General features: G+C 40.5%; 2 protein-coding genes across 2 annotated transcripts; one reads left to right on the top strand and one right to left on the bottom strand.

Annotated features, from left to right (window-relative positions):
* Positions 1-24: 24 nt before the first annotated feature.
* Positions 25-2,327, top strand: LOC135620261 (cytochrome P450 71A1-like). The gene is made up of 2 exons (XM_065123089.1): positions 25-1,104; positions 1,544-2,327. Exons 1-2 carry the CDS (start codon positions 172-174, stop codon positions 2,165-2,167), a joined length of 1,557 nt encoding a protein of 518 aa, XP_064979161.1. The 5' UTR covers positions 25-171; the 3' UTR covers positions 2,168-2,327.
* A 7,969-nt stretch (positions 2,328-10,296) lies between these two features.
* Positions 10,297-12,701, bottom strand: LOC103995681 (amino acid permease 3). The gene is made up of 7 exons (XM_009416331.3): positions 12,592-12,701; positions 12,323-12,452; positions 11,999-12,232; positions 11,821-11,914; positions 11,516-11,730; positions 11,288-11,427; positions 10,297-11,180 (listed from the first exon to the last, which is right to left on the bottom strand). Exons 1-7 carry the CDS (start codon positions 12,598-12,600, stop codon positions 10,527-10,529), a joined length of 1,476 nt encoding a protein of 491 aa, XP_009414606.2. The 5' UTR covers positions 12,601-12,701; the 3' UTR covers positions 10,297-10,526.
* Positions 12,702-13,124: the final 423 nt, after the last annotated feature.

Here is a 13,124-nt window from a genome sequence, read left to right as displayed (position 1 = left end):
TGCATAACCTCTGTTTCAGTGGTCGCACGCAGTAGCAGCAGCCCGTGACCGACACCCGAGTGTCGTGATTCGTAGCAGCCACGGGATCGGCCGCCCTTCAACGATTCAGAAACGGTCCGGCACGGGTACGACTAAGAACAGAGTCGGTCTCCTGCCTCGCATCGGCTATTTATGTGTGATGTTACCGCGTGGAGCGAGATGTGCTCAGGGCAATCGACAATGCTTTCGTCTTCGCTCCTCTTTGCCCTCCTCCTCCTCCTGGTGCTCCTCGGCACCAAGCGAGCCTTCTCCAAGAAGCGACGGCTTCCGCCTTCTCCGCCCAAGCTGCCGCTGCTCGGCCACCTCCTCCAGCTCGGCTCCCTGCCTCATCGCTCCCTCTCCGCCCTCTCCGAGAAGCATGGACCGCTCATGCTGCTGCATTTCGGCCATGTCCCCACCCTCGTGGTCTCGTCGGCCGACATGGCCGAAGAGGTCATGAGAACTCATGACACCTCCTTCGCCAGTCGGCCGGACCTGAAGCCGGTCAGAACCATACTCTACGATACCCATGACGTGGGTTTCGCCCCCTTTGGCGATTACTGGAGACACACCAGGAAGCTCTGCACCATCCACCTCCTGAGTGGCAAAAGGGTGAAGTCGTATCGGGCTCTGCGACAGGAGGAGGTGGCCTTCATGATGCAAAAGATCTCTCGGGCTTCTCTTTCCTCGACGTCCGGCTTCATCGACATGTCCAAGGTGATCAACTCTTTCGTCACTGATATCGTCGGCAGAGTCGTCTCAGGGACAAGCTTCAGAGCCGCCGATAGATGTCAGCTATTCAGCAAACTGATCGACGACAACGGCGTCGCGTTCCGTGAGCTCTGCGTCGAGGAACTCTTCCCCTCGTTGGGATTCTTGGATGGAATCCTCGGGTTGAACCCTACCGCCAAAAAGGTGGCCAAGGAATGGGATGTTGCTCTGAATGAGATGATCCAGGATCATGTCGAACGACTCAACAGGGATGAGGTGCAGGAGAGGGATTTCGTGGATGAGTTGCTTGATGTGGTTGACAAGCCTGAGAAGGACTTTTGCCTGACCATGAAGCAGATGAAGGCGATCTTGTGGGTAAGCTTCTTCCCTGCGAAAGATGTATTCTTCCTTTCTTAGACATGTTATTGTTCTAGGAGACATTTGCTGGCAATCGCAGCTGCCATCAGGAAGCAAAGACGAGTGACACTGTCAAGAAACCTTACCACGAACCAAACTCTCATAACCTTCTTCTTCTTCTTCTCGCCCCGTACGGCACGATGGCTCAACTTCTTTCTCTAGTAGTTTCGCTTCTCGAGTCAACATATATTGACTCCATCACTTTTGGCTTCATGCATGACTTGACTCATTAATTTCTTGTGGCTTAACTCTTCTTTGATTTCCTCTTAAATCACATGTAGCCATTACATCTGTTGAGTGATTTTAAGGATTTGCTTTCTTGGAAGCCTAATAAAAGACCTAATGGGAAGAACAGCACCACTCGATTCTGGAAAGCTAAGTCACTGGCATTCTGCAGGATATGTTTTCTGCTGGCGTCGAAGCATCCTTCACTGCCCTCGAGTGGGCCATGGCAGAGCTCGTTCGACACCCAGAGACCCTGAAGAAGCTACAGGACGAGGTGAGAGGATTAGCCGCAGGGAAAGACATGGTCAAAGAAGACGAGACGCACGATATGGTCTACCTGAAGGCGGTCCTCAAGGAAGTCCTACGGGTGCATCCTCCCACTCCATTGTTGCTTCCGCGAGAATCCATCGAGGACTGCCAGATCCAAGGCTACCACATCCCCAAGAAAACAAGAGTTCTGATCAACGCGTGGGCAATCGGCAGAGACCCGAAACACTGGGACGCACCCGAAGAGTTCCGGCCCGAGAGGTTCATGAGCAGCGACCTGGACTTCAAAGGAAAGAACTTCGAGTTCACACCGTTCGGTTCAGGAAGAAGGATTTGCCCGGGAATGCAGCTCGCGGTGGCCACCTTGGAGGTCGCACTGGCAAACCTTGTTCATCAGTTTGACTGGGAGCTTCCCCTCGGCATGACCAGAGATGAGTTCGATATGACGGAGAGTCCCGGGCTAACAGCACGCAAGAAGGAGCCACTTCACCTGGTGGCAAAACCTTGGGGGCAAATACCATTAGAATAACACTGTTCTTCTACTTGTTCACGTTTGTAATAATAGCCTCAGCGATCATCCCCATATGTTACGATACTGTGGGATGTACGACTGAATAGCGACTATGAGATTCTATATTCACGTATGTAATCATGATTGATGATTATAATGGAATAAACTTTATCCTCCACCACTGTCATCGATGTCACAGTATGTGCCACCAACACAAGAAAGGTGGTATCACAGCAGCAGATGCCACTTGTAATATGTTGGAGACAGAAGAAGAAGAAGAAGAAGAAGAAGAAAGAATTCATCTTCCTCCTCTCATATGATGGAGATGTCTACTTCTATGTGTTCTCCTCTTTGACTATTAATTTATTATTTATTCACCTATTGCTTCACGATGGTTGCATCAGTGCTGATCGATGCATGTCTTTGTTTACCTGTAACGTCTTTTTATTCTGTGGTTATAATCATCGGAAGATTCACATCTGTGATGTATATTTTCATGTTACAAGATTCTATCAAAGACTGCTGAAGCAATGCATCCAATTGTTTTGGATACAGTGACGTCTCATTGTAAGGCAAAAGAAAAAAGGGATTCCCATCTGAGACGTATACGTTCATGTTATAATATTATATTATATGTTGTTGAAGTAATGTATCCAAATATTTTGGATACAATAGCGATGAGTCAAACAAGTTATTATACGATTAATGCATGAAAGCGAAGTATGTCATCGTCAAGAGAGTGATGCGATTAGGAGGCACGAGGTAAACGTATGGGCTGCGTGCTTGGGTTGAAGCCTTCGTGGGGTGTGCTCGTCTTCATCTAGAACTCTCTACCATAGTCATGTTTGACACTCTTATGTTTTGCAACATGTCATGTACGCTATGTTCAAATGTTCTTCGGAGAGTAAAGGACGTTAATATTTTCATATTTTCATACGTTAAGAGGAAGAAAATAACTCCACACATAAATAGAGAAAAATATCGAAAATATTTGTATGTGAGATTAAAAAAAAAATGAATGATGAATATTTGTATCGAAAATAACTCCACACAAAAATATTCGTCACACGTGACGAAGATTAAAGGAGTTATATATATACTAGGTTTGGTCCATAATGAAGAAACTTTAAATGATGAATTGAATTAGTGTTTGACTTGACATACTAATTTATATTATTATTATATTTATTATATTAAATAAGATATGAGACGTTCTCAGAAGATGACACGAATTTGAACGATGACGGAGGCTGCGGAACTTGTAGCGAGAAGAAGCGACCGTCACCTTCGAAAGCCATGGAATTATGGCCGAGATGATGTTTTCTTGCCATTTTGGTGTGACAAAAAGTGAAAGCATGTCAATTACTCAACCCTTCCTTCCTTCCTTCCTCGTTAAACGTCATAAACCCTGAAGAATAAGTTCTAGACCTTCTAATGGTTCTGAAGCGTGGGATGTACGACGTTGTAGCGACAATGAGATTCTACATATATATATATATATATATATATCATCATCATCATGATTGATGATTATAAGATGACGAGTCTTATCACTATCGAAGAAAATGAATTCATGGCTTCCCCATTACTATAACCATCTTTTGCGATTGATCTCACTCCATTTACTTTCATTTAGAATATCCAATCGTGAGAGCGCAAAGAAAATAAATAATGGAATTACATATACTATGTTTAATCAGCAATAGAAACATTATGACGTTAGATTAATTTGTTTTTGATAGTCAATATTTAATTTCTGAAAAAGACACATAGTTTAATTATCACTCGTTAATATACAAAACTTAGCTATCTTTGGAAGTTAAAATCGTTTAGGAGTCATCATCCTCCTCCTCATGCAATAGAGATGCCTACTTCTACTTGTTTTCTTCTTTGACTATTTACTTTGTCTCTCTAGTATTTTAATCTATTATTTATTTATGCATGTCTTTTATTTACGTATAATAATATTCTATCAAATATTGCTGAAGTAACGTATCCAATTATTTTGGATACATCATTGTCAGACACAAAACAACAGCAACAACAACAACAAAACAGGTGATGTGAGGAACATGAAACTAAATTCTTGAACGTGATTTAGTGACCCTAAAATTCCAAACCCTAACACTAAAAAGGTTGAATTCACCTCTTACGTCTTCGATGCATGTGTTCTTATTCGTCTCGAAGTGCCTACACGGGTCAATATTTCCATCTTCACTGAAGCTTCCTTTGAGAGTGAAGTAGGTTAATATTTCCATACTTTTGCCATAATTCTTACGAACGAGCATTGTTTTGCGATCTCAATTGTAGAATTAATTATAGACACGCAACTGTACTAAGTCGTATCGTCCTATGCATTCAATCAAAAAATGGATAAGAAGTTCTCACCAATAACGGGAGACCAGTAACGAGGAAGCAGCAACCATCACCTTCACAACCATTAATGCATGGCTGACAAAGTAAAGCATTTCAATTACTCAATCCTTCATTCTCGAAGGTCATGGTGATGGTCATAATAACGACTGTTGCAAAAGTCACCATCACTATCTATCCTGAGAAGAACGTATAAGAAGTGATAAACAAGATTTGGGATTTATATATTCGATTATGTAATCATATCTAATCAGATAAAATACATTATAGATATGATATTTTGATAACGGTTATCAGTTAATTGAAATGAAGTTCAATTATAATAGAATTACTCACGGAGATAATCTTCTAATTACTTATCCTAAACCATCCTCTCTGTAAACAAAGGAGGTCAAAAAAAAACTAGTTTTCCCAACCTATATATTTTTGCGGATTCCCTGAAAACTAAAAAGTCACATCACCCACAACGATGTGATGCGAGACAAAAACATGAGAAAGAAAAGTTGGAAACGCATGATATATGACACAAATGTATTGAAGGAAGAATCCGAAGCCTATGAAGCGTACAAAACATAGATTTGAACACTCTTTCACCGTACTTGCATCGTCCGATTTATATATGTTTCTTAGTTCTCGTTGGAATGTAGCGACTGATCGACAACCCTCCGTATGAAGACTGCCAACTTTGCCTAAGAATATATTATCGGATGAGAAAATGTGGCCCCAAAAAAAATATCACTTGCATGACTTGTATAGCGAGACGAGATGGTGGAGGAAATGAAGAGTTAGAATATGTTTTATTCTGTCTTTGTTTTCTTGTGATGGGGAAGATGATAATAATAACAATGTACGGAGTCGACATCCTCTTTTCTACTCTCATAATTTGGCTTGACGATTCGCGTGACGATATAAGGTTGGTTGTTGTAGTCGATTGTAGCCTCCGGCTTTTTAATGGGACAATAATTTGGGTTGGATTAGATTTTGGACTCCTGTGCATGTCATGGAGTTCCTCGTTGATTTGAACTAAAGCTTGGATCGTGTGGATCGCATGGTTTGTGAATGAGAAACCTAACATTAAGTGATGCTAAGGATAGGCTAACATAGCTTGTATTTTGTTATCACATATTCTAGTTGTTGGAAATATGACTGGGTTCAGAATCAAATGAGGTTCATTCTTCGGTCCATCTCAAGTCATTGATGATACTAAAAACATTACGTATATTATTTAGTTATAAATGGGCTATGAGATCACGCATCGAAACATCAAGGCTTGTGGTTACGGAGTAACGATTTTATCGAGTTAGCTCATCGGCATAGTTATATAGCTTGACCTCATGGGATAAGTCGACATCTTCCGTCATCGCCACGTCGCCAATTGCATGGGACTAAATAATACTTGGATCATGTGGATCGCATGGTTTGTGATTGAGAAACCTAACATTATGTGATGTTAAGCAAACAATAAAGTAGGTTAACATAGCTTGCATTTTGTTATCATATATTTTAGTTGTTCGACATATGGCTAGGGTTCGGAATCTAGTTTATTCATTCTCGAGTATGTGTCGTAGGTCAAAGAGTTTAGGGATTCGAGTTGAGATTATGTAAAAGAGCTATGTCGGGCGATATATCTAATAAAAATACACTTATATTATTTGGTGATGCTATGAACATTATATTATTTGGCTATAAATGGGTTATGAGATCATGCATCAAAACATCAATGATTTTATCGTAACTTGATCTCGTGGGATGATTAGACATTTTCTATTATCGTTATGTCGCTAATCTCATGGGACTTGATCCCAATTGATGTATCAATCAGATGAGTGTAATGTGTTAGCGATTGATTACTTGATCCTAACGCAATCAATCAAGATGGTTATGAAAATTAAATGGACTCAAAACTAGTTTTAAATTGAGTTTCGAACTAATCGTGCTCGATCATGATAGTCTCAAATCTACTTAAACATATTTCTATTCTATATACTTAGATTAGATACTTTTTTTTCAAGCCAAAGAAGAAAACCGCTTAGCCTGATGGATCCTCCCCTATAAACATTTGTCAACCCACGGATCATATATTAAACTGATAATAACATATACTAATCAATGATGTATATCCGTACAATCAATTCACGTTAGTTTTAGACCGAAGATTAGGTTTCAGAACTTGATTTTCTGGTTCGCAGCGATGCAAACAGTGATGTACTTTTCGTTATACTCAGTAAAATTCAGTGTTCCTTAAAACAAAAACACTTCCCAGTGACATGGAGCCACAGCTCTCATGAACTAAGCAAATGCCTGCATCGAGGATAGAAGCTTCAGATCTTCTCTATCAGCGGGCCAACGTTGAGCTCATCCGATAACCTCCAATTAAAGGAGCAATCTTGGCGTCGAAAAAGCCTTCTGAGGAAGAGGTAGATGGCCAATGAGAAGCCTTTAGATGGTTTCCTAGCACCATAAACGACTCATCACATAATGGTGAGACTATTCCTTGTCCGATGGGAATCAAAGGCGAGCCGATTCACTCAAATGAAACAGTTCGTATCATTACCATGGAACGTGACTTCGATCGATGGGTAAAGGAAAGGGAAGGTTAGCTTTTGCTTTCCGGTTTTCCGATTTCATTTAGAGCTTTAGTTATTGTCATGATGCATAAACTATTTATGTCGTGATTCGTCACTTCTCACATATTATATTTAATGCGATTGTTACCATGGAATAAAATATGAACTAATGATTCAAAATATTTAAGATAATGAGAATTAACCCACTATATTATATAAGTTAATCTAAATATTTATCTATATTAAATATATGACTAAATTAAGATATTATAATCTTTTTATTTAAGGCAAATTCATGTGATACATAATCTAGTCCAATAGTGGTTTCATGTTTTGAGGAATCATTTTATATTCGAGTCTCCGGTCTTTAATACCAATTGTTACAAACACGATCTAATACGATGAATGAATGACTCATTAACTTTGTTAAAATTGAGCTCATATTTGACAATAATAAATCTATCTAACTCTTATAAGTATGATTATTTATAATTTGATTAAAAAATCTATTATGATAGTATAGCAAGTTATCCCTCATTATCTCGTTAATTCATGTTTGCATAAGTTTTTTTTGTCGAATTGATTTGTATCATGCACTTACATTGGTTTTAATTTTAATATAAATTGGGTTCTTTTCTAAGATTGATAAGTGTTGCGGTGGGACACAATAGTGACTCCTCGAGTGGACCCCACAACGTACCATCGATGCCCATCGTTTCGATGTGAGGCTCCTATTGCGCAAGAGATATCCTCATCATATCTTGATATCAATGTCTTACATAGGTAAGTGGATATAAGTGATATGTGTCAGTGATAATAAAGTCTTAATATTATTTATAATTATCATTCCTATGAATATCAAATCAAGTTTATTAGATTTTTCTCAAACGTTTCATTTCGTTTACTTGATTCATAGTACTATCATCAATGATATCTATGGGTCTTTAATGCTAGACTAAGATTCAATAGATTCATTGTAAATTATACATACTCAAGTCATTCTAAATAATTTGATCTAAAAAAAGTTAATACGCGGGATGTTTGAGTATACAAAGAAGGAAGAACCATTAAAATTATAAATGCAATAATATTAATATTTTGAGTTATCAAGTTACGATGAACTATTAATATTTCTCATTTAGGTGAAGTGTTAACATATCGAGTATAATTACGAAGGACTAATATCATTTATTTATTTTAGTGATATTATCTTTGGATATACAACCTTAATCTACATGGCTATCAATATAATGTTACCTTTTCCTACCACATAATTAATTGAAGAAGACTCTCTTTTGAGATTTTCTAAATATCTTTATTATGGATACTATTATGAATAATTATTTTATTAATATCATTTACAACTAATTACTTATTGTCATAAAACTTATGAATGTAAATTAAAGATAATGCTCACTTAAAATTTTTTTTTATTAATATTATAATGTAAATTTTATTCAATAAAATAACATAATAATAATCGAGCATAAATTTTAAAAAGCATAATCAAGTAATAATAACAGTTAAGAATATACATCATACTTTCATGTGAAAATAAATAATATTTTATATTTTTTTAATACTCCTATATTTAATAGCCATATAAATAATCCAAAAATATCAATTAGAATTTCTAAATAACATAAGCAATTAAATTCGAACAATAATAAATTATTTCTCATGAGTAACAAAATAATAAAAATAAAATATAGATAGATACTTTATTTTCTTTTTAATTCCAACAAATATATTTATTAGATCTTATGCCATAATTTTAATCATTATTGATAAATTATGGTTACTAAGATAATAGTGCCAAATCTAAAGGGCAAAATTATAAACAAAGGACATCGATGGAAATAAGCAATTTCATAAGAGCAAAACTATAATTTAATAATTAGACATATTATACCAAAAATTAATTCAAAATAATGACATTTTTTAAGATTAAAATAATGATTTAAAGGATGAACAAATTTGATCACACAAATAGATCTAATACAAAAATATATCAAAGACAAAAACACACAATTCGATCTAATAATATTCTTTACTGATCTAAGATATTTAAATTTTATTAATTTATGACTCTAATATCAATCGTTAGAAAATAACTATAATTATGCATTGAAAAAGAAGATGCGCATACCTTTGTTCGACATAAACGATATGCTTATGTTGACTCAAAGTATCTCATGTTGTTACTGTCATCTTTAATCCCTATAAAGAATTAGTCTTTTTTTCTCTCACCTATTCCCTCCAAGTAGGAAGAAGGTGGAATTACGCCAAGGAAGATGATGATGTGACGGTGCTTTCAGATTCTTTCTCTTTCTCGTCTCATGCATCAGTAGTTCTTATCGTTCTTTACATTTGTTCATTCATCTGCAGCGTTCCACCTTCGATCATACGGCTAACAAGTGATAGCTGCTGCAACTCCAGCGATTGGGTCTCGGGGCTTCCTAACGATGATTCATCATCATCTGCCTCTTCCATAGGAATTATTCTGTTCAAGAAAATTATTTCCATCGAATGTTCCTATCCTTGAAGCTTATGCCTTTGACCGATGCATGCAGTCTCCGGAGATCAGCCCGGACCGATTCATCATTAGAAAGCCGTGAACGCAACGAAAAGCCATATTCTCATTGCAAAGCCAATCAAACATCCCACTGCAATAATTCAATAGGAATAACGTTAAGACGGATACTGTCACAGTTCCCCGATAAGCATCCCACGATCTCGTGCTTCTTCAAGATAAGAAAAGAACCACAGCTGCAAGCAGAATCCAATCCCGCTTGTCCTCTAGTTTACTGACGACAGCGATCCTTGCGCTTGAAGCTGCATGCATGCGCTGAGAAGGCACGCTGCAGCTGAGCCACCCTTTTGAAGCAGATATTTGGTTTTTGCGGTGTTGTTGGTGATGGCTACAGCTGGGGAGCAGAGAAAGTGCAGCCGACAACCACCACCCACCACCCACCACCCACCACCACGAGGCGCCTCCCTTAAAAGTGTCGTCCTGGCGTTCCATTCCATGGAGCTTCCTCTACCGATTGAATGGAGCTCCGAATGTTCTATTTAGATCTATGGTTGATCGTGTCAAGTTAGCATGATTGACTTGATTGATGGCTACTCATCCATGTTTTCCGTAGAAAGATCTATACCAACATGACAACAAGAATTTAGAGCATGCATGATCAACCATTTGGATCCTCGAATGAACTGGCCTTCATCATAGTTTATTGCTAACTCCTTAATAAACATAGGTGAGGCATGACTGTGATAGTAAACCATATTCTGTTCATGCAATTACAAACACTTTCTTCTTAGTGAACTCCCTTCTTCGAAGAAGCATTACACACGATAATATCCACCAGACAGCAACAACGTAGTAAGCCCAGCGATCCCCAACTTGTTCTCCATGTGTGGACTGTGCAACCTTTTTAACTTGACTTGAATGGCCGGTAAACCTTGAGATCGCTCACGACGCCGGCGACTGATCCGGCGGCGGAAGCCACCGTGATGACAAGGCAAGCCAGGCTCAGCAACTGTAGGCATACCCACCTCGTGCTCCACTTGGGGATCTTCTTCTGGACAATGTACATCTCTACGGGGAAGTATACGGTCAGCGGCCAGAAGCCGATCGCGCCGAGGAAGCCGACCACGTCGTTGAAGAACGGCAGGAGCATGGAGACGACGGTGGTCACGATCACGAACACGGTGCGCCATGTCAGTCTGAAGAGGTTGAGGTTGTAGCATCTGCCGGAGGCGATCGGCACCTGGATCTCCTTGGCGATGAACTCCGACTTGGGCCACGTCTTGTGAGTCCACTTCTCGATGAACGCGAAGAGCGGCTGGCAGTAGACCTGGTAGGCGCCGACGAGGTGGATGACGATGGCGGCGTTGGCGATGTCGAGGAGCCAGTAGGGGTTGTAGAAGCCGAATCCGGTGAGGAGGTTGCCGGGGGCCAAGTCCCCGAACGCGGCGTAGCCCATGCACCCACAGAGCATGTAGAAGATGGTGGTCACCGTCACGCTGGTGAGCGTTGCCTTCTTCATCACCTTGGCTTCCGATGACGGCGAAGACTTTATGGTGTCCTGGAATCATACCAGGGAAACAGAGGCATGCTTCAGTACAACAATGTGACTGAAGAAAATGGCCAAACTCTCTACTGTTTGATCGAAGTGAAAGGTGGAATTGGTACCTGGATTTCGATCAGGATGATGGAGTAGGAGTAGGCGAAGGCGATGTCGCCGAAGGCTTGCAGGCTACGCCAGATTTTGTCCATCTGGCTCACGGTTCCGATGCTTATGCCGGTGAGACTGCCTTTAATTCCTCCGTTTTCTGTCAACGCCAGCGGAAAATTTGAGTCGGCATGGACTCACCCCAAGCGAGGAATCAAACAAAACCGCAGATAGATAGACTGGCTTACGGATCACTTGGACGATGCCGAGAACCAGACCGATGGAGGAGTACGTGAAGGACATGATGGCGGCGAGAATGGAGAGCCACGAGATCTGGTCGAAGTCAGGGATCTGAGACAAGACAATCTCCGCCACGCCGAACATGATCATGTAAGGATTGCTGTTTACATGACACGGGCTGTCGTCTCCCTCCTTGTTGAAACAGTTGGACCTCTTTATTGCCCTGTTCGAACATGTCCAAAAAGCCATCAAAACTGATCCTTTGCTTGCACCAAAAGAATCAAGGACAGCTCCAGGTTTTCTGGCAACTTACACCATACTAATGGAAGCTGCGATCGTGTATCCGATGGCAACTCCGACGATATTGAGGTACTGGAGGTAGCCGCATATCTTGACCTTGATCCCATCTGTTCGTCAAAAGAGAACTCGTTATGTACGACAATCTTTGATTCGAAGCCCTGTTTGTCTCAAATGCAAGCTTCGGAACGTACTTAAATTAGCCTGGACCGCATCCATGTAGGTGTAGTTCCGCCTGCCGGTGACGGGATCACCAGAGCGGTAGCAGTCAGCGAGTAGGGCAGAGGTGTAGAATGTCACAAAGGAGAAGAGGAGCATGACAGCAGGGCCTGCAACCCATCCGAGCTGACCAATTGCCCAAGCCAAGGACAGCACGCCGGAGCCGATCACCGCCGTTATGATGTGCGCGCTTGCAGTCCACACAGTCCCTGCAAAGCTTAACAGTATCAGACTTTGTAGGAGAAGTAAGTATATGGAGAAGAGAGAAGGTCAAGAAACGGCGATTCTCTTCTCGTTACCAGTCCTCTTGAGACGGCCATCATCGTCGAAACATTTCGAAGCTCCATGTTGGAAGCCGAGCTCCACGGACACCTCCATAGGTGCCAAAGCTACATGCTGGTGGCAATTGGCAGCGCCATTCTCCCCCATCTTCATCGACACAACCGATCCAAATCGGAAAACCAAACGGACAAAGGTAAGACAACTTAATGAGCAGCAGGCAAGCGGAGCAATGCATGAGAAGAGAAGATAGGTGAAAGGAAAGCATCGGGCTTGATGAGTTTCTTACCTTAGACATTGAGACGTACTCCTCGATCTGGCTTCTGCAAAAACTTATACCCACTGCAGTGGAGCAGTGGGAAGAAGCTCTAAGAGGTGATGAGCAAACAGAGACTAGAAATGTGGCCTTTATATAAGCAGAGGATGACAGTCTCGATACAAAGAATAAAAACCTACTCTCATGCATCTCTCCCACGTGTGTTGCGTTTCCACCATCCTTTGGTGGGGAGAGGAATAGGTTCCTCCTTCCCAACTATGCTTATAGGTTTATTTGAACAACTCAATTAGCATTGTTTACTACTGCTAGGAATATAATGATTTGCCTTATTCCACTCTGTGAGACTGAGGATTTTTGAAGGTTTATTCCATCTCGAAGAAAGCTATCAAGTTGCATTATGAAGCCTTTAAGCACTTGCAGATTTGGGTGGCTACGTACTCATTACAGCTTTAAAACTGAGTCATATATTTCCTGAGGTTTGTGGTCTTAAGGTTGTTTATGGTTTTGTATGCAACTGGACTGTAGTCAAAAGGCTCAATAGCGTA

The sequence above is a fragment of the Musa acuminata genome, chromosome BXJ2-8 (assembly GCF_036884655.1).
Source record: "Musa acuminata AAA Group cultivar baxijiao chromosome BXJ2-8, Cavendish_Baxijiao_AAA, whole genome shotgun sequence".
In the NCBI taxonomy this organism is placed as follows: Eukaryota; Viridiplantae; Streptophyta; class Magnoliopsida; order Zingiberales; family Musaceae; genus Musa; species Musa acuminata.
Note: the sequence above shows the minus strand (reverse complement) of the source record. Positions and strands in the feature narration are given on the sequence as shown.

Coding starts and splice junctions, on each gene's coding strand:
- LOC135620261 (XM_065123089.1), top strand. CDS start 172: ATGTGTGATGTTACCGCGTGGAGCGAGATGTGCTCAGGGCAATCGACA. Junction 1,105..1,543: donor AGATGAAGGCGATCTTGTGG/GTAAGCTTCTTC, acceptor GGCATTCTGCAG/GATATGTTTTCTGCTGGCGT.
- LOC103995681 (XM_009416331.3), bottom strand. Junction 12,233..12,322: donor TGGCCGTCTCAAGAGGACTG/GTAACGAGAAGA, acceptor TAAGCTTTGCAG/GGACTGTGTGGACTGCAAGC. Junction 11,915..11,998: donor TGCGGTCCAGGCTAATTTAA/GTACGTTCCGAA, acceptor TTTGACGAACAG/ATGGGATCAAGGTCAAGATA.